The 27,565-nt window shown below is 39.8% G+C and overlaps 2 protein-coding genes across 2 annotated transcripts; one reads left to right on the forward strand and one right to left on the reverse strand.

The window, feature by feature from the left end:
• Positions 1 to 946: 946 nt before the first annotated feature.
• On the forward strand, positions 947 to 12,571 carry engase (endo-beta-N-acetylglucosaminidase). Its single transcript, XM_061089939.1, has 14 exons — positions 947 to 1,067; positions 2,279 to 2,358; positions 2,459 to 2,660; positions 3,448 to 3,596; positions 3,715 to 3,869; positions 4,992 to 5,140; positions 5,238 to 5,409; positions 5,490 to 5,596; positions 5,751 to 5,862; positions 8,187 to 8,374; positions 8,493 to 8,629; positions 10,059 to 10,158; positions 10,264 to 10,375; positions 11,073 to 12,571. The coding sequence occupies exons 1-14, from the start codon at positions 961 to 963 to the stop codon at positions 11,472 to 11,474; spliced, it is 2,172 nt and encodes a 723-aa protein (XP_060945922.1). The 5' UTR covers positions 947 to 960; the 3' UTR covers positions 11,475 to 12,571.
• Positions 12,572 to 13,650: 1,079 nt separating this feature from the next.
• On the reverse strand, positions 13,651 to 25,275 carry scpep1 (serine carboxypeptidase 1). Its single transcript, XM_061089940.1, has 13 exons — positions 25,179 to 25,275; positions 22,911 to 23,050; positions 20,304 to 20,393; positions 20,041 to 20,196; positions 19,573 to 19,647; positions 18,975 to 19,047; positions 17,513 to 17,550; positions 17,269 to 17,397; positions 16,916 to 17,000; positions 15,418 to 15,531; positions 15,164 to 15,301; positions 14,913 to 15,076; positions 13,651 to 13,888 (listed from the first exon to the last, which is right to left on the reverse strand). Exons 1-13 carry the CDS (start codon positions 25,231 to 25,233, stop codon positions 13,826 to 13,828), a joined length of 1,320 nt encoding a protein of 439 aa, XP_060945923.1. The 5' UTR covers positions 25,234 to 25,275; the 3' UTR covers positions 13,651 to 13,825.
• Between the last annotated feature and the right edge of the window lie 2,290 nt (positions 25,276 to 27,565).

The following is a 27,565-nucleotide window of genomic DNA, read 5'->3' on the forward strand; positions in this document are numbered from 1 at the left end:
TAGCCAGTCAGATTTTCATTTAGCCTCAGTGTACCCCGTATCGTTGATCGCAAGGCACTTGATGACACTAAGGTGCACAACTGAACTCCTGTGTTCAGATACAGTATCACCACATTTTTGACAATAAAATAAATATGTATAAACTAGGCCAGCACCTGTGGTGTGTTGATTTACTTTTGTCTCAAAGCAAGTCTCCCGGTTTGAATCCCTGTTCTTTTGGTGTTTGCAGGGTTTTCTCTTTGTTCGCCAGCTTCCTCCCACAGCCCTAAAACATGCAGATTGGGGTTAGGTTAATTGGAGACTCTAAATTAGTTGTAGGTGTGAATGTGATAGTGAATGGCTGTTTGTCTCTGTATGATGACGCTGTGATACACTGGCAACCTGTCCTAGGTGAACCTAGCAAATGAAGCTCACACTACAACCCATGGCAATGTTACGCCATCGATCTTCCTGTGCTCAGTGCCCTTTGTTGTTTTTCCATAGTTTTCTGCTGGGGACCAATCTCATCAAAATAAAAGTGTCTGGTTCTGCACAATAACAAAAGAGTGTTTCCTTTGTCCAGCTGGCCTCGGTCCATTCTCTCATGGGCAGCTGAGTGCAAACCCATAGAAATAAACACAGTAACTAAATAAAGGTCACTGCGATATGGAGTATTAACTTGGCTCTATCTCAAGCTGTTTCGTAAAAAATTTAAAATACAATGGTTAAGGGTTATTTTCATTAAAGATTTTGTCTGTAATTTTGATATAATAAATTTAACATGATTATGGTAAAATTGTATTCAAGCAAGTTTTTTTTTTGATTTTTATGTTTTTTCCTAATTTTATTTTTTGGAAATGGTGCTTTTATTGTGAAGGATGAAGTCCGGAAAAGGCTTTGCATTGCCGGTGTGACACTTTTTCTATTTCCTTGTTTTCAACTGTTTGACCTTTCCGTCGGGATTCAGCTGAATGTGATAACATGTCTGTGACTGTGGAAGGAAACAAAGTTTCTGGAAGAAGGAGACGAGAGAACGGAGAAGAGAGCGATGGTGTCACCGGGAAGAAGGACAGACCGGAACCCAGCCGGTACTGTAGCTCCTCACTTTCTTCACAGCCTCATAAAACTGAAACTGAGCCAGAGTGAACGAGTCTTCTCTAGTTTTAATGTTGCAGGTTCGTCATGAGATGTTTTATTAACTACAGCAGCAAAGGAAAGTTGCTGACAATCAACGAACTTTTTCAGCCCCACAGGTCCTTTTTCTAGCAGACATGCTGACACCAACAAACACATCTGTAAACACAGAAATGAATGATGGCTGAGTTCCATTCAGCTGCATCAGTTTTACAGTCCGGGGGCTTCAAACTAGCTCACCGGGGTCTCACTGTAAGGTCTCACTGTGAGGTCTCACTGTGAGGTCTCACTGTAAGGTCTCACTGTAAGGTCTCACTGTAAGGTCTCACTGTAAGGTCTCACTGGGACACGAGCTGGACAGAGTGTTCTTTTCCTACCATGACAAGTCACAGTGGCCTTCACAAGGAAGTGCAACCTCAACTAGCCTGGTACTACTCACATCTGTCCTGTGTGACAAAGAGTTGCTTCCTTCCAGGGGCAGTTGTGGTGGTCTTGAAGGACCCGAGTGGACCAGTGTGAGCCTCCCTTCCCCATTGTGCTCTTCATAAAATCAAAAAAAAGTATTGATCCAAATGACCTCCGGGTAAAATCCAGAGATTTGGTTACGGAGTTTACCATGAGTCTGCCTTTCACACATTCACAACTCAGTGGGAGGTTTCTGCACAGACAAGTTCACAACAGCATAAAATCCTGCACATTATTCATGTGAAAGGTGGAGCAGACGTAGCAACATGATACCGTCAGAGTCGGTGTCTTTTAATCGGTGACACCGCTTTTTTGCAGTGAGATATTCGTTTTCTTAAAACTAACTCAACCAAACATAGCTGTTTTGTTGAGTACAAGCAGGATAGTGAGATAACGCTGGCGAGCTGCATTACCTCTTGGAAGAAACGGTTTTCTTAAATTCTGTGTGGTGGAAGGACGCTTTTTTTTTTCTTCCCTTTAACCAAAACAAAAGCAAATTTTATGAGCCACCAGTAAATTGTCTGCCTAGTGTTTGATAAACCTTGAACCACTGCAAGATCTTCATGCAGAGAAAATGTCATCATAAAGTGAAGTAGCCTGTGGAAAACATCAATCCAGATAAATTACTGCTCAAGCTCCTCTGCAATACAACAAATAATTAAACCTCATTTGGTATCTTTGCCACCTTTTACTTCACCAGGTTGGAGTCTTGTTTGGATCAACCCATGGATTCAAGCAGTATCCATGAAGTTGTCAAGTTTACACCCTCGCAGCTACCAGGTCAGGTGACTACATCACCACGTCTTCCTTAAATTTGAGCTGCAGTTGATATCTTGCTGTCCAAACTTCCTTTAATGTGATATTCCCTATTCTTTTCCAGCCAAACATTATGATGCTGACACCACCGAGCCAGTCAGCTCTGGCCTTCAGACTCTAGAGGAGCTTCTGACATGGAAACGAAGCGAGGCCAACCCCTTAAATGTGGTGGTCGTCCCTCTGGCCGCTCGGGAGCCTCCCCTGGCCAGTAGTCCACGTCGGACGCTGGTGTCTCATGACATGATGGGTGGCTACCTAGATGACAGGTGTGAATTTATAAGGATATTACAAGCCCCTAAGGAAATAGGATGATTTCCTCTGGTCTCTGTGGGCAACTATAAATGGAGAATTCAGAAAAGGACACTGATCTTCAAATCACCTCAAAAGTTTCTTTCAGCTAATTTCTTATGTTTACAAACTCAACACAGTTCACAGTGAGCTGAAAGGATATTTCAAGATTTAGGGGCTTTACTTGGCACTATACCTAAATTAGGGAGTATGCACTACACGGCCCAAAGTATGTGGATGCCTGGATGCAACACTTGTGTGATAGCTATTCGATCCTGGAACCTTGCTGCAGGGATTTGCTCCCCGAAAGTCAGCTATTGATATTGAAGATACACAGACCACTGTGCTCCCCAACGACCAGCCTAAGTATTTAGTAGGTCTTTGTCTTAGTCCACTAAGTTTCAACACAGGGTAAATACTGTATGGCTGTGTCCTACTTCAGGGGCCACAGCCTTTGGAGGCTGCATGTGGAAGCTAATCACACTGTTATGAGTTATGACTCAGTGAAGTCCGTGTGCATGTGTCCCTAAGGTGCACTCTGACTGTGTCATCATAACATGAGCTATATGCCTAAATACAGCCACTAATGAAGACTATAAATACAACACTTTTTTCCCAGATGGATTTGGTTGCTTGTTTAAGCTTTTGGGTTCATGATTCATCCATGATAATTTATTTATAATGGGTCTTTCCTCGATTATATTTTGTTCCTGCAGCCACATTCATTTACCATAATGCCATGTCATCCTGTCTTCTGTCGTTAAGGTTTGTCCAGGGGACAAGTGTCGAAGATCCGTACGCTTTCTACCACTGGCAGTACATTGATATTTTCAACTACTTCACACACAACATGGTGACTATTCCTCCTGCTGTGTGGACCAGTGCTGCACATAAACATGGAGTCGTCGTTATAGGTGAGTGAAAAATGTAGTCGTCCTGAATTCATATTTTACATTTTATAACACAAGTATCAAGATGTAGTGAGAGTTTGACAGGGCTTCCAATCTTCGCTGTGATTGGCTTTCTTTCCAGGGACTTTCATCACAGAGTGGAATGATGGAGCCAAGGCGTGTGAAGCTTTCCTAAAAGATGAGGAGTCATATCGGGCAGTAGCTGATAAACTAGTCCAGATTAGCCACTATTATGGCTTCGATGGCTGGCTCATTAACATAGAGAATACCCTCAGTGTGAGTAATTGACTTCTGGTGCTCATCACAACACCACATATAGTTTTAGGTCGTGGCCATAGAGTGTATATGTCAAGATGGACGACGCGTCTCCACTTTCTCCTACTATCCGGAAATTAACCAAATATATCCAGGACACAAACACCATCATTTTCTGGATTCCCAGCCAGAGTCTCTGCAGTGGGATGGAGCTGTATATATATATATATATATCTACACTGCAGCCAGTATAGATCACTTGGCAGTTGAAAACACTTTAAGGAAGCAGTTGTGTCGTCCATCTTAATTTACAGTCTATTGTCTGAGCTCTGACTGGGCCACTCCAAAAGGTGGATTTTCTTAGCTTGAAATCTCTAGAAATCTTTTGGATCATTCTTCTGCTGCATCACCAGTTTCCCTGTTATTGTCCTGTAAGTTACACTGACTACTTTAATAATTAATTTCCCCCCCTCAATGATGTTGAGCTGTCCAGGCCAAGAGGCTGCAAAGCCCCAAATTCTGATGCTTCCACACCCTCTTCATGCAGTCCTCAGGCCAAGTGTAGTGCTGCACGAGTTGTGCAGGTTTTTTGGGGAGAGTAGGAGTTTCCTTTGTGGTTTCCTGCCATAGAGGACACCGGGCTCCACGGTTTTTGCAGCCAGATTAACTCAGCTCCAGGGATTATTTGTTCCTTTATCTAGGGTTGACCCTTGCCTCATTAAATGTTCTGTGTTTACTTTTGGAATCATGATAGGAGACTAGACACCATATTATAGACAGCATTACAGTTAGCCTCTGGACAGATTAAAATATATCTATTTGTGCTGTAACACACCTAAAATTAGTATTATTGAGAAAAATTTATACAGAAATACGATTCACTCTCCTTTTCTTGCCTCTGTAGCTCCCTCCTAGATGATGAATCCCACTGACTTGATTTTATCAATACTTCAGTAGTTAGTTCACATAAGTCTGTTTGCACTGTGAATATGCTAGAATGTCGATCACAGAGGTAATCGCATGCCTGTAGTCTTGTGTTATGTTTCCCTTTTTAAAAAAACGATTTACTCAAGCTAACATTCGTGTAGAGTGTGTCAAGCCCTGAAGTACAAACAAATTGTGTGCACTGTCTTCTGCATGCAGGAAGTTGCGGTGAAGAACACACCTTTGTTCCTGCGCTATCTGACGGACCAGATGCACGAGCGAGTCTCTGGCAGCCTGGTGCTGTGGTACGATAGCGTGCTTGAGAGCGGACAGCTACTGTGGCAGAATGAACTCAACCAGTCCAACAGGTTGAGTGATATCGTTTGTGATTTTAAAACTTGGTTCAAATTTTTACTTCATTAGTAGCTTACTGATCCAGAACTTTGTCCCAAACTCCTCATATAGGATGTTTTTCGATGCCTGTGATGGTTTCTTCACTAACTACAACTGGACAGAGCAGAACCTGGAAGGGATGAAAGAAGACAGTGTGATCCAAGGCCGTGAGGCTGACGTCTATATCGGGATAGACGTGTTTGCCCGAGGCGAAGTGGTAGGAGGAATGCTTGAAACCAATAAGGTACGCACTCTGGATCAGGTGTCTTTTTATTAATATGCATGAATCACTTGCAGGCAATTGACTGTACGGTTTGTCTTCAGGCTCTTGAGATCATCAGGAAGCACAACTTCTCTACAGCCATCTTCGCTCCAGGCTGGGTGTACGAGACCCTCGATGATAAGACTGAATTCCGCAAGAACCAGGACATGTGAGATCTGCGCAGTATTGACACTGACTTTATTACACTCATTAATCGCCAATTAATTTAGAAATCATATTTAAAATAGTAGCACGTTTAGTCAGTGGGAGCCAGTGGAGGAGATGAATAAATAAAGAATAGGATGTTCTTAATCTTCCTGCAGGTTCTGGGCTCTTTTGTCAGACTACCTGTACATCCACCGACCAGCCTCGCCTCTCCCCTTCATCTCCTCCTTCTGCCAGGGCTTCGGGAAGGCTCTCTACTGCAGAGGAAAGGTACTGGTGGAACGGTGGAAGAGGGAAACACACAATGTTAACATTACTGGTTGCTCATGCCAGTGCGCTTGAGTTTTTCAAAGATATTTCAACACACTTCCAAATCAATAAGAATAATTTGTGCAAATGCAAATCATAAGTTAATTTTCACCACTTTCTAACTTTCTGCAAAGCCCTCAAAAAGCCAATTCATTTGCCTGAATAATAATAATAATAAATATAAATTACTATTTTTAAATCGATGATATATTCAAAATGTTGATGTAAACTGTAATGTTAGATGATTTTTAGTGACTATGGTGTGAATTGTTTTATTTTAAGGACTTTGAATGCATTGAGGTAAGATAATAAACAGAAAATAGAAATAACCTTCAGTCTGTGTTCTTGCACAGGAGCCTTACCAGTTTGTTGTAGAAGGACACAAATCCATACCCCTTTGATTTGCCTGTCGCCATGTCCTTCACAACACGAGCGTCCCTGCAGGGAAAAGTTAAAAACAGCTTCAGTGAACTTTTCATTTGAAATTCTTCAAACTTAAAAAGGAACCACGCAAAACACACTGAACTGTGAATCCTCTCCTCTGTCCTACATTAACGTATATTAGCTATCATGACTTTTTACTGAGGACTGACTCCAAATGTAACTTCAAACCAACACTTGAAAACAAAACAAAAAAAATACCAAATAAAAATTTCTAGGGCTGCAAAGCAGCACTGGGTGGGCCCGAGCACATGCATTTTGAAGCGTTGCATGCTTTTTGTCTGAAAAAACTAAAATAACCAGTCCTGAGAGAGAAAGAGACGTGACCTTTGCAAGACATAAAGTTTCCTTTGATCTAGGAAGACTGAAATCAAAGTATTCATGGTCCATGTATGTCCGGGTTACAGAACATCGTGTTTTAATGGCATGTAATCAAACTTTGACGCCACGCCACGGTCACACCATGTGACGGAAAAAAAATTGAGCCATTTTGCGACGCCCATTGAAAATTCCTTCAGAATATGTAAATTTTCACCACTTTCTAACTTTCTGCAAATTTTGGTAAGAAGTTGAGCATGGTAAAGCCCTCAAAAAGCCAATTCATTTGCCTGAATAATAATAATAATAATAATAATAATAATAATAATAATAATAATAATAATAATAATAATAATAATCCTTACAATTTCAATAGGGTCTCACCTGACACCTTTGATGTCAGTGCTCGGGCCCTAACTAAATGGAGAAAAGAAAGCTTTGAAGTCATAAGCCCTACAATGCTTTAATTAACGTAATAATTAAGTAATATATTCTATTTCTCTTGTTACATTCATTATAAGATATTCTTAGTGCAAGGATTGGACCGAACATTTCTTGTTTCAAGCTGCAGACCATGGTAGTTAAACAAAATACTTCAACCATTATGACACCATAATCAGTGGGTATATGCAGTTTTTTGTAAACGCGGGTAAACCTCCTAATATATTAAATATATACTTTTTCACAAAAAATTCAAAAAGGGTACCTGTGTGAGCGAGAGAGAAAAATGGACTGGATTGCAACATTTTCTAAAACCCTACTTCAATAGAAATACCAATAACTCACACTGTGCAGTGCTGGGCACCAGAACACAGACGCACCAAGTAAATGAAAAGATCAGACTGTCAAACCATGTAAAACCATTCTTTTGTCCATAACCAGTTTAATTACAGCTCCTGGATGTCTGCTTTAAATCAGAATATGTGTTGTATCACTGCTTTAGTTTATTTTAGAAGTGATTACATAGTTTGAAATGACATGGTTTTGTCCCACTGTGCGTCTCTGACACACCTGCAAATCCACTGTCGGTCGACCTGTTCAGTTTTTATTCTCAGTGAGTGACAATATGACAGTATTATTGCAGTAGTTGTTCCAGTGTTAACATTATTTGTTTGGTGAAATGCATTGTGTATATATGCAGATTTACTTGCATGCTTGATTAATGCTTTGTTGCTTTATGCTTCATGGGGCTTTTCTGTCAAGGCTCCCACTCTTTGGAACAATCTCCTTGAGGGGATCCATCTAGCAAACTCTGCACCCTCTCTTAGGCATTGGGGTTTGAATTGACCTTTTAACCTAGTAGTGATCTTACTGGCTATCTTAATGATTTTTATAATGTTTTATTTTATTTCATGAACACTTTTGTGTTTGTGCTTAGAATCTTTAAATCCCCTTTTATTGTTTCCAGTTTAACTTTCCTATAGTTTGCTTTCATTTTTTTATTTTTAACTTGTACAACACCTTCTTACTGTGTTTTGAAATGTGCAATGTAAGTAAGGTTTATTGTTATTATTATGTGTTTGCAGCACGAGTCTGAGAGGAGCTGGTTCAACCTGGCTGCCCAGGAGATCCAGCCCTTGTACTACCATACAGAGCTGGAGGGCCAGGGCTGGCTGAGGAGCCGTGGCTGCCCACTGGACGCCTGGAATGGAGGCTGCTCACTGCTGCTCGAGGGCCTCATCCCTGCCTCTCAAACATCTCCACTTTCTGCCAAGTGTGTGTGTTTTCTGCTCACCATTTTATGTTGTGGTATTGCAGCACCACCTCCCCAAACACACAAGCTCATGCTCATTGTACCTGTTGTTTCTTTGCCTCTGTTCTGTGTCTCTCAGCATCTTCTCCCTCAATGTACCCCTGCCATCCAAGATCCTGGTGAGCTTCATCCATAAACCATGTGCTGGGATCAGTGTCTCCATGGAGCTTAAGACAACAGATAACAGTCTTTGCATGGACAACCACAATGTCAAATGTGAGTTCCTGACACTGTCCATTGTCTACACTTGCATATTCTTTACAGACCAATCTGTGAGGGCTAAAGCCAATGCTAGCTATAATCTTTTTCTAATAATCATTATTACATCGAAGGTTATCAATCTATGAATCACTAATTTTACTCATCCCCCTCACTCCTACTCAGTCTGAGGGTTGCCTTATCCTAAAATATGAACATTTGTTAAACTCTGTCAGGCGTGTTCGTTTATCCTTAAATATGAGAGAAACCGATCCAAGGGTTTGGTTCAATCAAGTGTTTTATTAAAGATACAATGAAGAGTTATTTCATAGCTATGCATAATTATCACAGCCTATGCTAATTAAGTTAGCAGTAGGAAGTTAATAATGGCCCCGAACAGAAGGGGTTTGATATATTTATAACAGTAGATTTAATGTGATTGGTTATAAAATATTGGAGGGGTGTCACCGCAAATCCCTTTGGATCTCCCTTATTGGTCCAGCCGCTGTCCCACGCCTCTTGTCACTGAATCCAGGAAGTGACATAGCAGCAGCTCTCCGTCATGCTCCTACGCTACTCTGCCGGTTGCTAGACAACTCTATCCTGACAGTCTGATGTTGTCTCATTACCTAGCCTTGAGTAGAAAATGTCATGCTCCTGCGCTCTCGACTGCACCAAATGAATCATAACAAACTCTCTCTTGTCTCTCTTTTCAAGACAGCTGTGAGACTGACCATCGTTGTGACGCACACACATTTCTAGCTCGTTTCAAGATTGAACATTCTGAGAATCAAGAGGTTATTGCTAATAATCTGTATGAAGGCCTTCATCTGGCTCAAACTGCAACTACCTTTATTTAGTTAAGAGTTCAGTCAGACTCAGAGAGAAACTAAAATATTGAATCCTGACAACTCTGATGCCTCAAACCTGAGGCTTTTGTTTCTCCTCATTCTTTTTATTATTAAAGACAAATGCTGAAGACATGCAAAATTAACATGCTTCATATTTATTGTCTTCTCAGCACTTACCGAATCTTAGCTGGTTAAAAAGACCACCAACCCCAGCTGTAGAGCATGAGCTGTGGCTGATGTTCATTCAATAACATCTGCACTTAAACTTCGGTTTAACGCAATGAAAGCAAATGCTAAATACTGTGGTAGCCATCCGAGATGGTGAGTTGCAAAGGATGGAAGTTACACTTGGAGCAGACAATAACAATCTGCATTACAATATAAAGATAGGTCAAGGATAACAATATGAAAATTGCATTCATTTCCAACCTTGTTTTAGCTTCAGGTTCATTAGACACAGATTTGAGCATCCAAGTTTGATACTTGTTAGGTTCCACTGGCTGTTACACTGATCCCGAACCAAAACACATTCACATCCATGCGTTCAATGTTCACTCAATTATATCCAAGTATTTACTGCACATGTTTGTTTGCAGTCACCACAGTGCAGCCTGAGGTATTGGATGAGGGCCACCAGCTGATGAGCCTGTTCTCTCAGCTGTGTGGAAACTTGAACCCAGACGGTTGGACAATCAGGTAAGACAATATTGATCAGATCAGATTTCCAACCAACATGTTTCTGGATGCAGCATTGGAAATGAAGGATTTCACTGTAAACTGATCATGTGACTGATCTTGCAGGTGTTTGCAGTTGGAGCTTCGTGGCTGTACACTTAGAGAAGTTGGTGTCAGCATCCAACGGAGGGGAGACCCTCAGGACACGCCTTTTAGCTGCAGGGTGGGGGAGATCATGGTGAGACAATGGGAGTCCAGTGTGTTCAATTTACTTTATTAGGGCTGCAGATAAAAGTTGACAACTTGGAAAAATCCTTAATGGGGTGTGGTTACAGTTAATAATAATAATATTGATAACAACAAAACAAAAATAAAACAAAAAATAATAAATAATTTAAAAATGGAACAGATTTCTTTGTCTCTAGATGTATATATCTGTATATATGTGTGTGTGTGTGTGTGTGTGTGTATATGTATACAGTAAATCCTGTTCAGTGCTTGCACATCAGCCAACAATTCTAGTGACAAATGGGAAGTAGCGATCACTTGTTTTCCATGATTTACATTCAAACTTGAAATTCGGTCACCCGCTCTCCATTTACTCATCAGCACATTTCAGCGCTCACAATTTTACACTACAAAGGCTTTCATTCATCAGCTGGTCAGCTGTAGTAACTGCCATAAGTTCCACTGTTCAAACCCAATTGATTCCAACTGTGCCTTTGCTTGAGCCAAAACTAGTTTTTGTCACTGATTTATTAAAGGTGTACTTCAGCTCATTTCATCACATAAACTTCAATTGACATGTCATCTTCTTTCAGGGCGTGAACTTTAACATAATTCTCCCTTTAGCTGATCTAGGTTGACACAGGTACCTGATAGTTCTTCCCATTCTAATTGTTCTTGTCTGTCTGCATCTTGTTCTCTCTCTCAAGGTCCTGGATGTAGCCTGTCTGCAGGTTCCCTCTGAGCTGGTTCTGGGTATGTGCATTTATGATGTGGTGTGGGTTCGTGGTGTTGGTACTTTGCCAGAGTCCACCTCTCCTCGCCTGCACTTCAACGCCACTCTGCGCTGGGACTACTCAAGCAGGACCGTGCGGCACTTCAGGGTGTACTGGCGCCGGTTGAGGGGACCTGATCCCCGAATCCCCCCAGGTCAGCTGGTTCTGTTGGGACGTGCGTATTCTAATCTGTTTAGGGTAACAGAGCTGGAAGTGCCGTGGTCCCCTGGCTTACTGGAACTGGTGGTGGAGCCAGTAAGCAGCAAGGGCTTTCTGGTCCCAGAGAGTCAGTGGGGAAGAAGAAGCATCAGCTACTCAGTAGACATCACAAAATGACTTTACATGAACGTTACCAGGCTGCTGTTTAGTAACCCTATAGCAAATTTTTCTATAAAAATGACTGATGCAAACCTCAATATTAAGAAGTTGGAGCTCTTCAAAGTTTTCAGGCTTGCTTTAACAAAAAATTACTCAGGCTGCCTTTGATTTTAGTGGAGGTGCACAAGTGCAGACACCTAACAGTAATCGTCATCCACCAACAACAGATTATTGCCCAGTATATCTATCGATCTATATATATATATATATATATATATATAAACACACATACACTGCTAAAAAAAATCAAGGGAGCACTAGACTGCTACAGGATAACACCAGATCAGGTAAACTTCAGAGAAATCAATCTGTCCATTTAGTAAGCAATGTGATGGAAACAACCCCCAAAAAGGGAACGGCTCTAAATGTGTATATATATATATATATATATACAGATACAGAACATGCAAAACTTTGTCCATCTATGTTTTTCTTTACCTTGTAAGACAACACGCCAAAGAAACATTTCGGTTTATTTAACCCTAACCCGTTAACATGATTGTAGGCAATACTAGAACATTTTGTTTTGCATAATTATATAGATTTGGCTTATTCTATATGCATTATTATAATTTATACATGTATATTCAATATGAACAATATTGGATGTCAGTTAAGTATCTTTTTCTGCATTGTTTATGATAATAAGTATCAAAATAACCTAATTTGTATTGCCCTTTCCAAGATGTCATGATTACTAAGTGCTTTTAAAAAAACATCTGTGGAGCATGTGCGGAGCAAGAGTAAAAGCAATCAACATTCGGGCCTCTGTGGGCATGTGAGGGTCTTCAGTGCTGGGGTTTTCCTGTAGCCTTCTCCAGATCCGTTCCTCAACACAGTCTCGTCTCTGAGCTCCCTCAACCTTATTCTTTCCTGATTTGATCACAGGTGGACTCCGGTCAAGATATAGAAACATTTCAAAGATGTCATAACAAAGTGTCTGAATGGGATGTTAGTTGTCCTTTTTAATAAATTGGAAAAACTCAGCATTTGTTTGTTGTGTGGTAGGATTATTCAATTTAAATGATTTTGAAATAAAGCTACAATATGGAAATGCAAAAGCGTCTGTCTGAATACTTTCTGAATGCACTGTAAGAAATTAAGCTCTTAAGTGTAACAAGGGGCCTTCCCAGGAAGGGCTTTACAATTAATCAATTTGTTCGCTGTAGTTGAAAGCCTGGACAGAAGATATACCTCCTTAATATAGAAATTAATGACAGCCTTATAAAAAATGGTCATCAAGTTATTAAAATCGCATAGAAAAAATCTGATAAACATTTCACACATGCACAGAAGCAGCTAGAATGTGAGAAAAAGATCTTAGACTGGAGCGGAGGAAGTCTAAGCACAAGCAAGGTATATTGAGTGAGAGCATTACAAAATCAACAAGTCCCGCTGTCAAAGTAAAAGACCACACACACTTGGATTAAAAAGGAATAAAAGAGGCCACAATGGTCAGGAGGAAGTGTGAACCTTCCCTGGTGGATTGTGTGGAGGTGTGGGTGTGCGTTTGTGCTTTAGAGCATAAATTGTCATTGGCTGAGCCGGGTAGTAGGGACCAACAATTATTCATTACAATTGAAACTTGAATAACTGCACTGCTGTAAGCCTCCACCAACCAGTGCAGTCTCTGTGTACATATTTTTTCATATTTGTGATCGTCTATCACTGAAATCGATTCAGTCAATCAGCGAGTCCAAGTGAGCGTTTGTACCAAATTTGAAGGGATTCCCTCAAGCTGATCTTAACATGTCAAAATACTCAGCGACCTCAGACTAAACTCTAATCCTCCTGAACCCGACCACTGCTTTTACACAAATGTACATTGTTGCTGATCCAAATGACGAAAATGCACTGCACACCATCACCAAATGTCTTTCCGAAATAAATACATGTATGAGCAATTATTTCCTATAGCTTGACGTGGATAAAACTGATATCCTCTTAGTCGGCCCAAAAATCATAGAGAAATGCTGGAAAATAATCCCTTAAAGCATTCTTGAGGTATCGTGTTCAGCAGAATGGGAGATACTGACAACCTGAAAACACAAGGCCTCTGGTCACTGCCAGCGTGGACGCATAAAAAGAGCATATTTGAAAAGTTGAATACTGTACCAGAGAAGAAGCCAGCGTGTACAAAAACAAACAGTATTTATTGGTATTATAGCTGAAATCTACACAGGCGGAGTCTGTGTAGATTTCGGAGAGATTTTGGATTTGGTTTAGCAGAAAGTGAATAAAAACTAAAAAAAAGTCATGATTTCATTGTGATTGTCAGAGCCATTCCAGCTGGCATCAGAGTGGGTGGATCAGGCCTGCTGGGTGATCATCTTCATCATCTGTAACGCCATTGGTCCCTGGTCTGAGGGAATCTGTCCAAACAGTAGAAGAGAATGTGTTGAAATCTTACAGATTGTAAAATTGTTATGATTCGTGTAACTTTTACGTATAGATTAAATTCATTTTGTATAGAGCCAAATCACAGCAAACATTATCTCAAGGCACTTTACATATTAAGGTAGAGTCTTCCAACATTACTGGAGAGAGTTTTAACAGGAAATAACGTTTAAAACCAGACTCAATGTGGCAGACATCTGCCTCTAGCAGCCCGGGTGAGCAGAGAACAACAAGGGAAGAGAGGAGAGGTGGGAGGAAAAGAGGGAAGAGAAGAGAGAGTGTTTAAGAACCACAAGGGAGCAAAGTGATTTTTTGGAAAAATACGGTGCTATGAACTCTTTAATAAATGAACGGGCTTGTAAAGGCACTTAAGGATCACTCAAAACCTGTGAGTGATCCCCATAGGCTGAGCTGAACATCTGCTCCTAGAACAGTAGTAATAGTTAGTAATTTGGGAAACTTGTATTATAGAATAGAACAAGCAACTCTACATGAAGTTTAAAAACAAGAATATAAAAATAGAATAATAATCTTTTAATTGGAAAAAAGTCTGTATATTGCACTACATTTGTATAGTGTAAGCTTTGCCTTTATGTAGCCACGTATATTCTTCTCAAACCCATTTTTATGTTCATGTAATATTGATTTTTATGCCACCCCAAAATGATCACAGGTTCCATCTCGGCCACATCACTGAACATTGTTTGGTTCCACTACTGTCAGCATCCTTTTGAGACAGGCTGTTCCTCATTTTCAGGATATTGCGCAGGTGGAAGAAGGCTGTCCCAGAGATTTGTTTAATACGAGTGTCAATCTGCTCAGACAATGATTTATTAAAGTACAATTAAGTCCCTAAATTGCTGATCATTTACTAAAATGGTACCAGAACCAGTTTGTACTTAAATGCTGCCTCCTCAGTGACCCCCTTTGATTTAGTGCATCACTATCCCCCAAACATTTGTTTCACATAATGTTTGCCATCTGCAGCCATTATCTCACCATGTGACCAGCTCTGAGAATCCAATAGAAGGCAAAGTTCTTATAGGTCTTGAAGAAAGCTCCGGTGACGCCTGGGGCGCTGGGGTCATCTAGGGGGGTCCACCTCAACTTGTTGAAGCCTGGCAGCCCCTCCCACTTCAGCTGCTTCACCCACAGCTCTTGACCTGAGATGAGAAGTTGAGTCATGAGGCGGATCTGACCGACTCACAGTTGCTGGAGCTGAGGACAAGAGAATACTCTGAGCCAGTTACCAATGGTGTCCACGATGAGGTCCAGCTGTCCGTTGTAGACAGTGACGTTGACTCCAGCGATCAGCAGCTGGTTGACGACGTCCACCACCGGCCTCATGAAGTCTCCGGCCATGTGGCTGAACACATCCTCTGCCTGGCCTGGACACATGGCAACGCAGGAGAAGAAAGAAAGATGGAAACCCTTCTAACGAGGCAGGAAAATCTGAGTCTAGAATGTGCGTTTGTGACATTAAACAACTTAAGAGACACAGTACCTCCCCAGGTTACATTGTGGGGAATGATGCCCAGTTTCTTCCTGATGGGTCCATTCATCAACTGAGACAGTGATTGGCTGTGGAGGGGACGGATGTGACGACTGGCCTGCAGAGCTGGTGGAAAGAAGAAACAAATTATTGATAAATAAAAAACTATGATGCAAATAATCCTTGATTCTGTGGTGTGCCGTGCCTTAATAGCAAGGAAACTAACACAAGAGAGGACAAGAAACTTGACTATCTTTCATCTTCTGGACTCTGCAGCAGCGGCAGTCAGTTTTGCAGGACCTCATGATTAAATTCTATTTTGTTAGATAGTTTTGCAGTTTTATCTCCGATGCTGGTTCAGGTTATATGGAAGACACCAGATCCTACAGATCTGAGTGGGTTCCCTATGAAAGAGAATTAGGGCGACATAAAGGGGAAAAGGAAAACAGGGAGAGATTGAGAATAAAGTGATAATATTGGGTGGCTGTGGCTCAGGAGGTAGAGTTGGACGTCTACCAACCCCCTAAGTGATCATAAGCAGCAGGCTGAACCCAAAATGGCCCCTAACAGCTGTGCTGACAGTGTGTGGCTGATGTGTGATAGAGAATGTGCTGCACATATGCATGCGTGTGTGTGAATGGCCAAACTGTTGTGTCAAACGCTTTGAGGGATCATCAAGATAAGAAAAGCTCAATAAATACAAAACATTTACCAATCATATGAGAATCAAGTCACAACATCACAAGAATACAATTGTATGTGAGAGAACGGATATAAGAAGATCCACTTGTTCAGAGTGTAACAATGAGGAAGGTGGAGCATGTTGTCAGGTTATTCTATAAGATTCACAATTAATAAAATATCTAATCTCTAGTAACATCAGCTCAACATGAACACAAGTATCAGGGCTTTGACACGATTGGGAAAGAAACTGTCCACACTACTGATCAACTGTGAAGTTATCATTGGTTATACATATATGTGATGTTCAGTGGAGGTGCAGAGTTTCTCAAGAAACCCAAAAAATTCAATTAGATGGGTTATCCCTGCTGCTTCTTCACAGATAGTGATGTTGTAAACGTTTGCTAGAAATGTGATGACTTTCACAATAAATTACGACTTACTCAAATAATAACTCCCTTCTTGTAATATCATGACCAATATCGTTAAATAACATTGCTTTATTCTCATAATATTATGACTAACATCTGAATTGAAACCTTTTTACCCTATATATTGCCTTAATACTACTTTGACTCATTTTATTAATTTGGCCGGCTCCATCAGTTTTTGTATTGATCTTTGTCACTTTTGGTTTTGATCTACTTCTACTTCTGTGTGATGTATAGAACATTTTTACTGCAGCTACTTAACTGGATGTGTTGGACCCTTTTTTGCAAAGAGCCTTTGTGGGAGTCGGAACAACTTCTTCCCGTGTCACCAAACCCAGTTAGCTGCTCTTACATTTAAGAATTTGATGACTTTGTGATCACTTGAAACAACTTCTCACCAATGAAGTCCTCTCCCACTGAAGAGCGGACTTTTTCCTCCGGGTCCTGGGTGAGGATGTTGTAGAAGTTGACCCCGTTGGTGTTCTGATGAGAAAGAAATTCGTTTTTTTTTTAAAAAAGCCTGCATGAAACCTCATGACCCCTACACACAGACTGGATTGTGAGTGTAAACAATTAAAATCTTTTTCTGAGCATAGTCAACATGCTAATGGATAATTTAATGGATAATTTAATTATCCATTAAAATGTACAGAGCTTTGTATTCATTGATAAACAGAGTTAACATTTTCCTGCATGCGAAGTAAACATATTGTATAAAGCAGTGAAGTGTAAAGGTATTTCCTGCACCAACCTGCTCCACCACAGTCTCGGTCATAGACCACAGCTCTGTGGCCTTCAAAAACTGTTGCTGCTCCACGGCTTGCTTCACCTCCTCCGCTGCACTGCTGACAGCAGCCAGGCCATTGTCATCCAGCAGCGACTGCACACCAGAGACCACAGTTTGATAAAAACTCAACAGACCCCTTTGCTCCCAAAAATGGGATAATAGCAGACATCTCTAAGAGGGGAAACTCTCTCTCCTGTTAGTTACTTACGGTGGTGTAGAGGTACGGCCCCCACGTCATGACAGAGTCTGTGGATGAAGCACGAGTTTTACAGTGAATGGTTCTCCACAGAAAAGTTAAGATAAAAATGCATGTCACTTTAAGAGGCCCTGATCTAATCTAATATAGAGCAATCATATACACACGTGGACAAAATTGTTGGTACTCTTCCGTTAAAGAAAGAAAAACCTACAATGGTCACTGAAATAACTTGAAACTGACAAAGTAATAACAAATAAAAATGTACAAATGAAAATCAGAGTTTGCTTTTTAATTGTGGTTCAACAGAATCATTTAAAAGAACTAACTAATGAAAATGGACTGGACAATAATGATGGTACCCCTAGAAAAGATTGAAAATAATTTGACCATAAGGTGTGTCCTCAAATTAGCATCGCAGGTGTCTTCAAACTTGTAATCAGTCAGTCTGCCTACTCAAAGGGTGAAAAGTAGTCGCTGTTCTGTTTCGTATTATGGTGTGTATCACACTGAACATGGACCACAAAACTGTGTACACTTGTCAGTATCACCAAAATGTTAAGTCAATACAAATCAAGTCCATTTAATAGGGTTTTGTTTTTAGCCAAAGTCCAAAAAGAACTAAGTCTTTAAAAACAATGAAATCATTTTTCATGAGAATACATTATTCCATTTTATCATTTTTAAGTTTACTATTAGCAGTCCAACACAAACTGTGGAGAGATGATCTGCTGTTTGTTGCAGGGTTTATTTTCTACTCTGCTTTAAAACACAAGCCTTCCTTAGGTTCATGATATTCTCTGGTCTTGTGTGGTGCATTTTCTCAATTGGTCTCCATTCCCTTGCGTATCAGTGGTAGTGTTGTGACAGACTCCACAGCCCATTGAATTTAAACATGGGTTTGAAGATAATGGAGCTAAATAAATTCAACTTGATGCTTAGCAAAATCACTTAACTCCTGAAAAAAAAACAAAAAAAAAAACATAAAAAGGGTCTTGCTATTGTGTAATAAAAATGGAATATGTCAGTTTTTGAGCATTGTTACCTTCCCATAATCAAGGTATTATTTCCATATGAAACATGTACTAAGGTGCAGGTAAAAAGACCAGAGATGTTCCAATAACAGTATCATAAATACCTCTGATACAGCCAAAAATACCAGGTCGGGCAATGCAAATCTGCATTGCGATTTAATACCACATCTTTAGCCTATAGTAGTTTCACCCAGATAAAACTGGTTTTTATCCAAATTTTATTTTCCCAGGAATCACTTCTTTGCCTGTCCAAAACAGAAGTTGTACTTCCACTGGCAAGTATTGTTTGTAGAGCGGCAAAGAAGAAGGGATTTCCAGAAGTGTCAGCAATAAAATTGCTGACAATTCTGGAAAGCAGTTATTTTAGTTAGTTTGTGAATTGGTATGTGGAAGGAAACATTGTATTGGGACATCTGTAGTAAAAACTGAATGATACTGACCCAGTGGTGAAATCCACGAGTCCCCAAGTGCCACACCAGCAAAGTTACATTTCACAGTTCCTTGTGCTATGGCCTGGACACACAAGGGACATGGATATTAAAACACAGCAGCTGGTGACCAATGTACGTTTTTTTTCTCAATGAGAAACTCATCTAAAATTAAAAAGATGGTAATGAAACCATGAAAATACAATAACTACAACCTGAAATGTCAGAGCTATTTACTTTATCTTGCGTTAAGTTTACTGGAACGATATCAGGACTTAACCAATGGCATTAAAGCAATCTTACTTAAGTAATAAAGAGCACTTGCATTTTGCAGTTTTTACCTTAAGACATTTAATTAATTCCCTCCACATTTAAGTCTACAGACAATATAGCTTAATATCACATTTAATAACTTTTTGAGCAGCCACCATTAAAAGTAGTCATTCGTTCCTGAACAGTTTTGTAAAGAGAATATGTTTATTATCTATACTAGAAAGAATGTTGACTGGCAAACTACTTAAATGATGGATGTGCAGGCAAAAACACCCCAGCCCTACATTTGACAGTTCTCTAATGCTCCCTCGTCAGACTCAAAATGCAGTGAACTCACCTTGGTGAGTTCCAGGGAGATCGCAGCGGCCATCTTTCCTCCATACGACTCTGAGAAGATGTAAAAGGGGATGCTCTGCAAAGAAGAGAATAACCAGCACTTCGAGAGAAAACCTTGGTTGGTACTGAGCAGGTAGTGTAACACTGGTTTAACAGCTTACTCTCTAAAACAAGCGATTAGATGTCATAGTAAATCACTTATTTTATATATTTTTTTCTTTTATTTATTTCAAGTTTAAGAGAATCGCTCATCAATAATACTTCAGTCTACATTGCACTCAGGTCCTCAGCAATCAGATGAGCTGTTAACAAAAATCAAAAGCCAGACAGATTCATAGTTGGATTCATTCAAGGTGTGTTTAGAGGATTTAGAGGAGCCACAAGCTCCGTAGGAAACCAGGTAATGCCACTGAAATAATGCAAGCAATACCACACCCTGTCACTACAGGGAAGCAAAGAGCCGACATACCTGGAAGTCAGCCTTCTCTGAAAAGAAGTGTTTGAGCAGCACTAGCATGTCTGAGGCCACCGTGGCCACATCAGTCGCAAAGCCCTCAGGCCCGTCAGTGTAGCTAAAGCCAGTGCCCACAGGGTTGTCTACAAATAACACACTGGCTGCCTGCACCTGAAAGAGAAAATACACAGACACTCACTATATCTTTAAGTATATGCCATCATGTCAACAGTTGGAACACTGTTCCAATAAAAGATTAAAAAAGGCAACCATCATACCCAGCTCTGCTTTCTGGGCTCTAGGTTCCGGTTCAAAGGTCCGATCTCCTCAAAGTTCCCAAAGCCACTTCCTGATCCTCCTGGTCCACCCTAACGACACATGGACACAAAACATTATATACAGCTATTAAAAGTTGTCATTTTTAGAAGTGGAAAATAAAACACTGTTCTTTACATCAAGTACTGCTGTTTTGCATATCCCCCATTTGAAGATGACATCCAACTTCAAATTTTCATTGAAGCCTAGTGAGACATTTGGGTTACCTGAGCTTCTCTGTTGTTAGACAGCTTTTCGAGATTGACCCACCATAAACTCTACAACTCACCACTGATAAGACAAAACTTACGATTGTTGCTTTAGATAAAGTCGTCCCTCTTACTGAAGAGTCTAGGATTTCTTTCCTCAGCCTCCCACTCTAGTCTATGTAATTTAGGGGTTTTATTCCATCAGTCACTGTCATTCGACACACACATTAAGCAGCTAATGTCTTAATAACATTTTTTCCACCTGTTGTCTCATGTGGAATTAGAGATGCTTATACACACACTTTTCCTTTCTCCTGTATCGACTTCTGCGGTGCCCTTTCCTCCATCAGTTAATCAGCCCTCGGTCAACAAGCAATTCAAAACTCCGTGCCTAGACTTGTCACTAGGTTAAACAAATGGTCTGAAATTACACACAGACTGAGCTCTTTTCACTGGCTTCCTGTCACATACAAGATTCAGTTTAAAATTCTCACTCAATCACTGCACCTTCAGCCCCACCACCCCTCCTACACATCTGACTGGTCTGGTCTACTCCAACCTATTTCATTTGCCCCCTCTCTCTCTCTCTCTCAGATTGGACCGTTTAAATCTATTACATATCCCACGGCGCCGGCTAAAGACTTGTGGTGACAGGGCTTTTGAGACGATACTAGCAATAATGTGGAATGGCCAACATTCTTCTTTAGGGTTTGCCGATTCTGTGGAATCATTTGAAAACATACTGGTTTCAAACAGTTGATCTGTGTACCTGTTCATTCTCTTTTAGTGTGTGCGTTTTCTGTTTTGAAATCCTCTGGCCCGGTAAAGCACTTCATAACTATTGTCTGTGAAAAGGGCTCTACAAATAAACTTTACTAAAAAGGTCTTCGGATATTGTGGCCTAACAGCTCAACTGCAGCTATACATCTGTACACATCATGTTTCCAAAATAACTTCTCCAGATGTTACTTTCAGACACTGACTTTTATGATGAGGTCACAGGTTTCCTCCTGTAGCCCCAGTTTGTGGAACAGAGTCAGATGAACCCCATGAACCTGGAAGCACTTTGATTCCTTTATCATCCCCCTGCTTTGTACTCAACAATCAGCAAGATCATACTGTAACAATTGGACTTATGTATTTATGTTATACTTTGGATCAAGGGGATCCCACTTGTGTGAAGTAATTGGTCCGATCCGGTTCCTAAGATATAAATACTGCGGTGACACTGCTGCACTGATCGAGGAGTACGCAGATAGGAGGAGGAAGATGAAAATGTAAACAATGCAATTCAACTGATCTGTAAAAGATCTAATTAAACAAAACACCCCATCAAAATTAGGAGATCTTTACGATAAGTTAAACTAACCTTTCTACTTTTTATACATCCATCTCTATTGCACAACAAAGTCCATAAGGCACTTTTAAAATGTATGTGGTGCTTATCTAGCTCATGTAGGGTTGTTGCAGCAGCACAAATTGGTTTTCTTTGCTCCATTATTAAATTACAGCTCATCAAATAGGTTTTCCAGGCTGGTGGAGGGGTTTAAGTTAGCCAGTGATACCCACAGTGATATCACAATGAATCATTTAACAACAAGACTGGTTACATTTTTAATCTTTTGGAAGGTTGGCTCTAAACAGCATCATTGTTAGTTCCTCTTCTGCGGTTAAAAAAAGAAGCACCATTGCAGTAAATCATTCAAACTGACCACAAAGAGCTTTTTTTAGAGTTAACATGGGATGAGAATCACTCACCCTCCAGTTAGAACATGACTCATTTCCATTGACATGGTTTAGCTCATTAAATTTTACATTACCATACATTACATCCTGTGGGCAGTACTGGTAACGGGTTTCATACCATTGTAACATAAAGGCAGTAGAGTCCAAGATATGAGAAACTAAACCTTTCCCATAATGCAAATTAGTCTAATCTTTTATGAGACCTCCTGGCTGATAAATGCTCACATCTGTCAAACTCAAAACTCTAAAGTTTGCAGCAGTGGCTTCATTATGAATTTGTCATCTCAAAGACCAAACTGTCACCTCTTCACTGGCTGAGTATTGCTCCTCATGCACAGTAACTCGGTCTTGATGTGTATAAAAAGTGGCTGAGCGGTACATTACAGCTGCTTTGATAAACAACAAAAGATCCAACTTGGACAAGAACAAAAGCAGATGTGGGGTTTGAACAACACTTTGCTGTACTCACACAGGTTGGGTGATACATGGATAAATTAATCACATACAGCGTACAAGGAATCCCATGAACCTGTGCATTGCAGCCAAAGAGATGCTGCTGTGGACGTTAAATGATCAAGTTGATAGTCAGAATTGATGGACGTAAGCGTTTCCTACCTGCAGCCACATGACCAGAGGCAGCTCTGTGTATCCGGGAGACTGGCTGTCAGCGTAATACAGCCACCAGAACATGTGGGCCCCCTCTCTCACCTCCACATAGCTCCAGGCTTCTTTATCTGCCAGCGGGATGGAGAGCCCTGCAGAGGAGTCAATGAGATCTGCTTCAGTCACAGTGTTTCTTACACAACAGTATAGATGCCTCCATAGAACACAAAGCAGGTTCGATGTTAAAAGCCTGAACAATTAAGCTGATTAATCCTGAAACGCAGAGTTCTTAGTTCCAGAGCAGCGGAAGGAATTTGTTCAATTAACTCTGAATGTCGATTCTGAATTAAGGGCTTCTATGGTGAATAACAAAAAAGCCTACAGAAGGGAAAGGAGCTTATAGATTCAGCATTAACAATGAAAGGGTAAATACAGCAGCAATTTCAACCTGGTGGAAAATATTAATATCCAACATGAGTTTAAGAGTAAAGAGAGTCAGTAAATGTACTCCTTTACAGTTTGTTCCACACAATTCTCTCCTGGGCAGACTTGATTGATTTCTTAAAAATCGATGATACACTGCAGTGTATGTAAAAGAAAATAGTCTAGCTTTTCTTTTTAATGAAATGCAGTGACTTCAGAAAGTGTTTACACCAGCAGTCAGTAAGCTTACACTTTGACATTTGAATCAGTACAGTTCACTGGATCACATCATTTTACAGACTTTCATTTCCTGAACAAATGAGAAATCCCACAGGCAGCTGGATTGATTTTTTTAAATATACTTATTCAGATGTAATCTTAGATTCACATATCAAACTGATAAGACATAATATATAAAAATATGACAATAACCTTGTGGTCTGATAATTTAACAGGCAATTGATTTGTGATTTAAATATTAAATTTTGCATTTGAAGGTCTTGCTCAACAGCATTTGATAACTATTTTAAAACATGTAACAATAATTGAAAAGCTGTTAGAGTTCAGACTATACAGACTTCATTTGGTCTTTTTTTCCCCAAATGTCAAAATTATTTCGAGCCACACCATCATGCACTATCCCAGTACATATACACACAATTTATGATCTGAGAGCTGACAGGACTGTCACATCTGTGCGACCAATCCCAGCATGAAAAATGATTTCTTATAGATCAGAGGATCATACGTCTGCAGCTCCACACACACATTTAGATCTTCATTCAAAGTAAACCCGTCCTTGTGTTTAACACTACGGCCAATGGAGGAAGAAGTCTTTTATTAAATTGTTAAATAACTAAAATTTGTCAAACACAAGAAAGCTCTTGAGCTGTTTTCAGTATATGTTGGGGTTAATATAAAAAGGTAGCCCTATTTCTGTTTTCATCCATTTATTTGTGTTTCTTTTTAGCTCAAGCTGACATAGAATTATTTGATTAAATCAACAGGAATGTGCCTTGTTTGTGTATCATTTGAGAAAATGAATAAAGCACTAAACGGTTAATGGCCAAAATACATGTCCTATCTACTGCTACGTTACAGACTTACAGGTCTGCCTTCCTTCACCTTGGTCAGACCTAAACCTGGAGAAGCAGCTTTCAGTTTTGTATTCTTCACCAACATGGAACAAGCTACCAGAGAACTGCATGTCTGCTGGAACTCTTAGTTCCTCAATATTAGAGCTGAATACATTCCTTTATGTCACATCTAATCATTGACATCAATGTTTGTCTTTATTAATCAAATATGTCTTAATCTCACTATTTTTTTAAATTCTCTGTAACTTCAAGTTGTTTTTAAAGTTGTTTTACTTTGACAAATCGTCCTGATGCCTTTTGTATTTCATGTAAAGCATTTTGAATTTGCTATATAAATAATCTTGTCTTGCCTATAGATGCATGGCCATGTGTGGTTGTATCGATTTTGATCTCAGATGAGGATGAAGCCGTGATGTGTGATCTCTGTCTCCTACACTTCCTCAGCCTCAGGAGGAAGAACAGCTGGCAGCCATCAGGTTAGCTGCACAGTAACATGGAGTACAACTCCTCTGTGAGTCTGGAGAGAAAAACCCAGAGTTTCCTTCATCTGCAGGTGAACTAGCCAGTCTGTGGAACTAACTCACCACAGAGTCACGGCAGTGCTCCGCTGGGAACAGCTCGTGTAGATGACTGAGCTCAAACTAAACGTTCCGCATTCAGCGGAGTCAGCAAACGTGAACACTGGATTTCTCAGTTTGCTCGTGAAAAATCCTACATGTGACCTCCGGGTGCTGCTCCGCATAGAAGCGACCGATCCTACCTTTAGTGACGAGGCCGGCGAGGAGCAGCAACGAGAGGGTCCACGTTGGGACCATTGTAGAAGTGTGTGTGTTTGTTGCTCTGTGCAGCTTTATGACGACGAGAAATCATGTGACCAAACCCGGAGTCAGCTGATCGATGCCTCCTCCGCCCCCTCCTTTTTTCCTCCGACACAGTTTGAAAATGCACTTATTTATTTATAGGCTATATGATCATTATTATTTTTATGTTTTCTTATACGTGCCATAATCAAAATAATATATAAAACAAGACTGACGGTAACAATAGCAGGTTGCAGAGTATATTATACAACACACACATACCTTCAAAACACAAAAACAAAACACAAAGAAAGGGACAAAGGATACTCGTAGTAGAGAGAATGTGCTTTTTGAAGATTGCAACATTTTCGAATTTTGTTTAGCTTTTTTTCTCATTAATGCTGGATCAACACCAAACAGTGTAATCCTGTATACGTTGATACATGCCTTAAGGTTTGTATGTGTCACCATTGTTTAAAAAAGTTATCACCAGCATGAAAAACTAACACATGAATACATTTGAAAAAACTATGACTTTAAACTTTAACAAACAGTGTTTCCTGGTTTTAACCATAGACTGTATATATAACCAGTTGTTGTTGTCTTCCAATATTCTGAGACCACTCCAACCCAACAGAGGGCAGTGTTGAAAATTAGTTAAAGGGAACGATGGTAAGGTGAAATAGCGACTTCCTGCAAGCGCTTGACCATCAAAATAAAAGGTGAAATGTTTTAAAGTAACACAAATTATTTGTGCAAAAACATCATATTCGTCGTCATAATATTTTAATAACGGAACTGTAATGTTTATAGAATATATATTTCAGTATTTAAAATAAAGGACTGGATATCAGTCATATCAAAAATATTCTCCTTACCACATTAATGACTGCTCGGCCAGAGATCCCTTTCCAGATTAGTGGTTGTAATTCTGCCCCGTGAGTCATAAGATATATTCAAAGGATGTTACCCTATATACCAGTCCTGTCATTTATTAGGTACATGTTGTAGCTGAGTGGTTTGATAAGGTAGTTTCCTGCTTCTCCAGTCTGACATAAACTTGTAAAAACAGGAGGACCATAAGAGAGGACATAAACATTGTAGCTGCATCCACACAAGATTTGCTTGATTTAAACATCCACAAAGCAAGTAGTTGCAAATTAAGATACAACACGATATAATAAGATAAAAAATGATGCGATGAAATAAGATAAGATAAGATACGATACGACATGATAAGACAATTCTTTATTATAGATAGATAGATAGATAGAGTACTTTATTCATCCCCGAAGGGAAATTAAGTTGTCATAGCAGCCGGTATATTTGAATACAATTAAATACAATACAATACAATAGAATAAAATTAAAAGGTAGAAAGAATAAAAAAACAGAAGCACAAGATAAAAATACAATAAAATAGGTAGATAAGGTGCATTGGCAAGATGATGGTAAAAGTACTGATGATATGATGGTAATGGTATTGTTAGACAGTATATAAGTATAGTACAGTATATATAGTATATAATATAACATAATATATATTTATATATGATAGTAATTATACCAATATAAAAGCAGTATATGGTAATAATGGCAGCAACAGTATATATAATAATAATAGTAATGGTGATATAATAATAGTAATTATAACATGTACACATAAATAAATATGTGTATATAGACTTATGTAAACAAGAATATACAGAGAGTATGATATGATACATAGTAGAAGTATGAATATGAATATAAGTATTTGACTATACAATAGGTAATATAATATACTATGAATCTAAGAATATGTATACAGAGTGTGCAAAAGACAATATTATTGTATAAAATGATATATAATATCAATATGGTTTATATGCACACATATCACATATGATGTGAAGTAAGTGTATAAGGAGCGGTTGTACAGGTACACAGTGCAGGAGACATGTTTAGTGCAGTTCTGTGATGGTGGCTCTGACAGAGGTAGATGAGTTGAACAGTCTTATTGCAGTTGGGAGGAATGATTTCCTGTATCGTTCCTTAGAGCAGCGGGGTTGAATGAGTCTGTGGCTGAAGCTGCTCCTTAGCTTGTCCAGTGTTTTGTGGAGGGGGTGAGAGGGATTGTCCATGATTGCCAGCAGTTTTGCCAGCATCCTGTCCTCCACCACCTCCTCCAGGGTGACCAGCTTAGAGCCAACCACAGACTCTGCTTTCCTTATGAGTTTTCTCAGTCTGTTGGCGTCCTTTGCCTTGATGCCCGCACCCCAGGACACCACAGCAAAGAAGATGGTGCTCGCCACAACAGACTGATAGAACATCTGCAGCATCTTGTTGCAGACGTGGAAGGACCTGA

Source organism: Limanda limanda, chromosome 17 (genome assembly GCF_963576545.1).
Source record: "Limanda limanda chromosome 17, fLimLim1.1, whole genome shotgun sequence".
In the NCBI taxonomy this organism is placed as follows: Eukaryota; Metazoa; Chordata; class Actinopteri; order Pleuronectiformes; family Pleuronectidae; genus Limanda; species Limanda limanda.

Excerpts from the sequence above, each read along its gene's own strand:
- engase (XM_061089939.1), top strand. The coding sequence starts at position 961 with ATGTCTGTGACTGTGGAAGGAAACAAAGTTTCTGGAAGAAGGAGACGA. Across the intron at positions 2,359-2,458 it reads TACACCCTCGCAGCTACCAG|CCAAACATTATGATGCTGAC; the intron begins GTCAGGTGACTA and ends ATTCTTTTCCAG. Across the intron at positions 3,597-3,714 it reads ACATGGAGTCGTCGTTATAG|GGACTTTCATCACAGAGTGG; the intron begins GTGAGTGAAAAA and ends CTTTCTTTCCAG.
- scpep1 (XM_061089940.1), bottom strand. The coding sequence starts at position 25,233 with ATGGTCCCAACGTGGACCCTCTCGTTGCTGCTCCTCGCCGGCCTCGTC. Across the intron at positions 20,197-20,303 it reads AGCCCAGAAAGCAGAGCTGG|GTGCAGGCAGCCAGTGTGTT; the intron begins GTATGATGGTTG and ends TTTCTCTTTCAG. Across the intron at positions 15,302-15,417 it reads CCACAATGTAACCTGGGGAG|GCCAGGCAGAGGATGTGTTC; the intron begins GTACTGTGTCTC and ends CCATGTGTCCAG.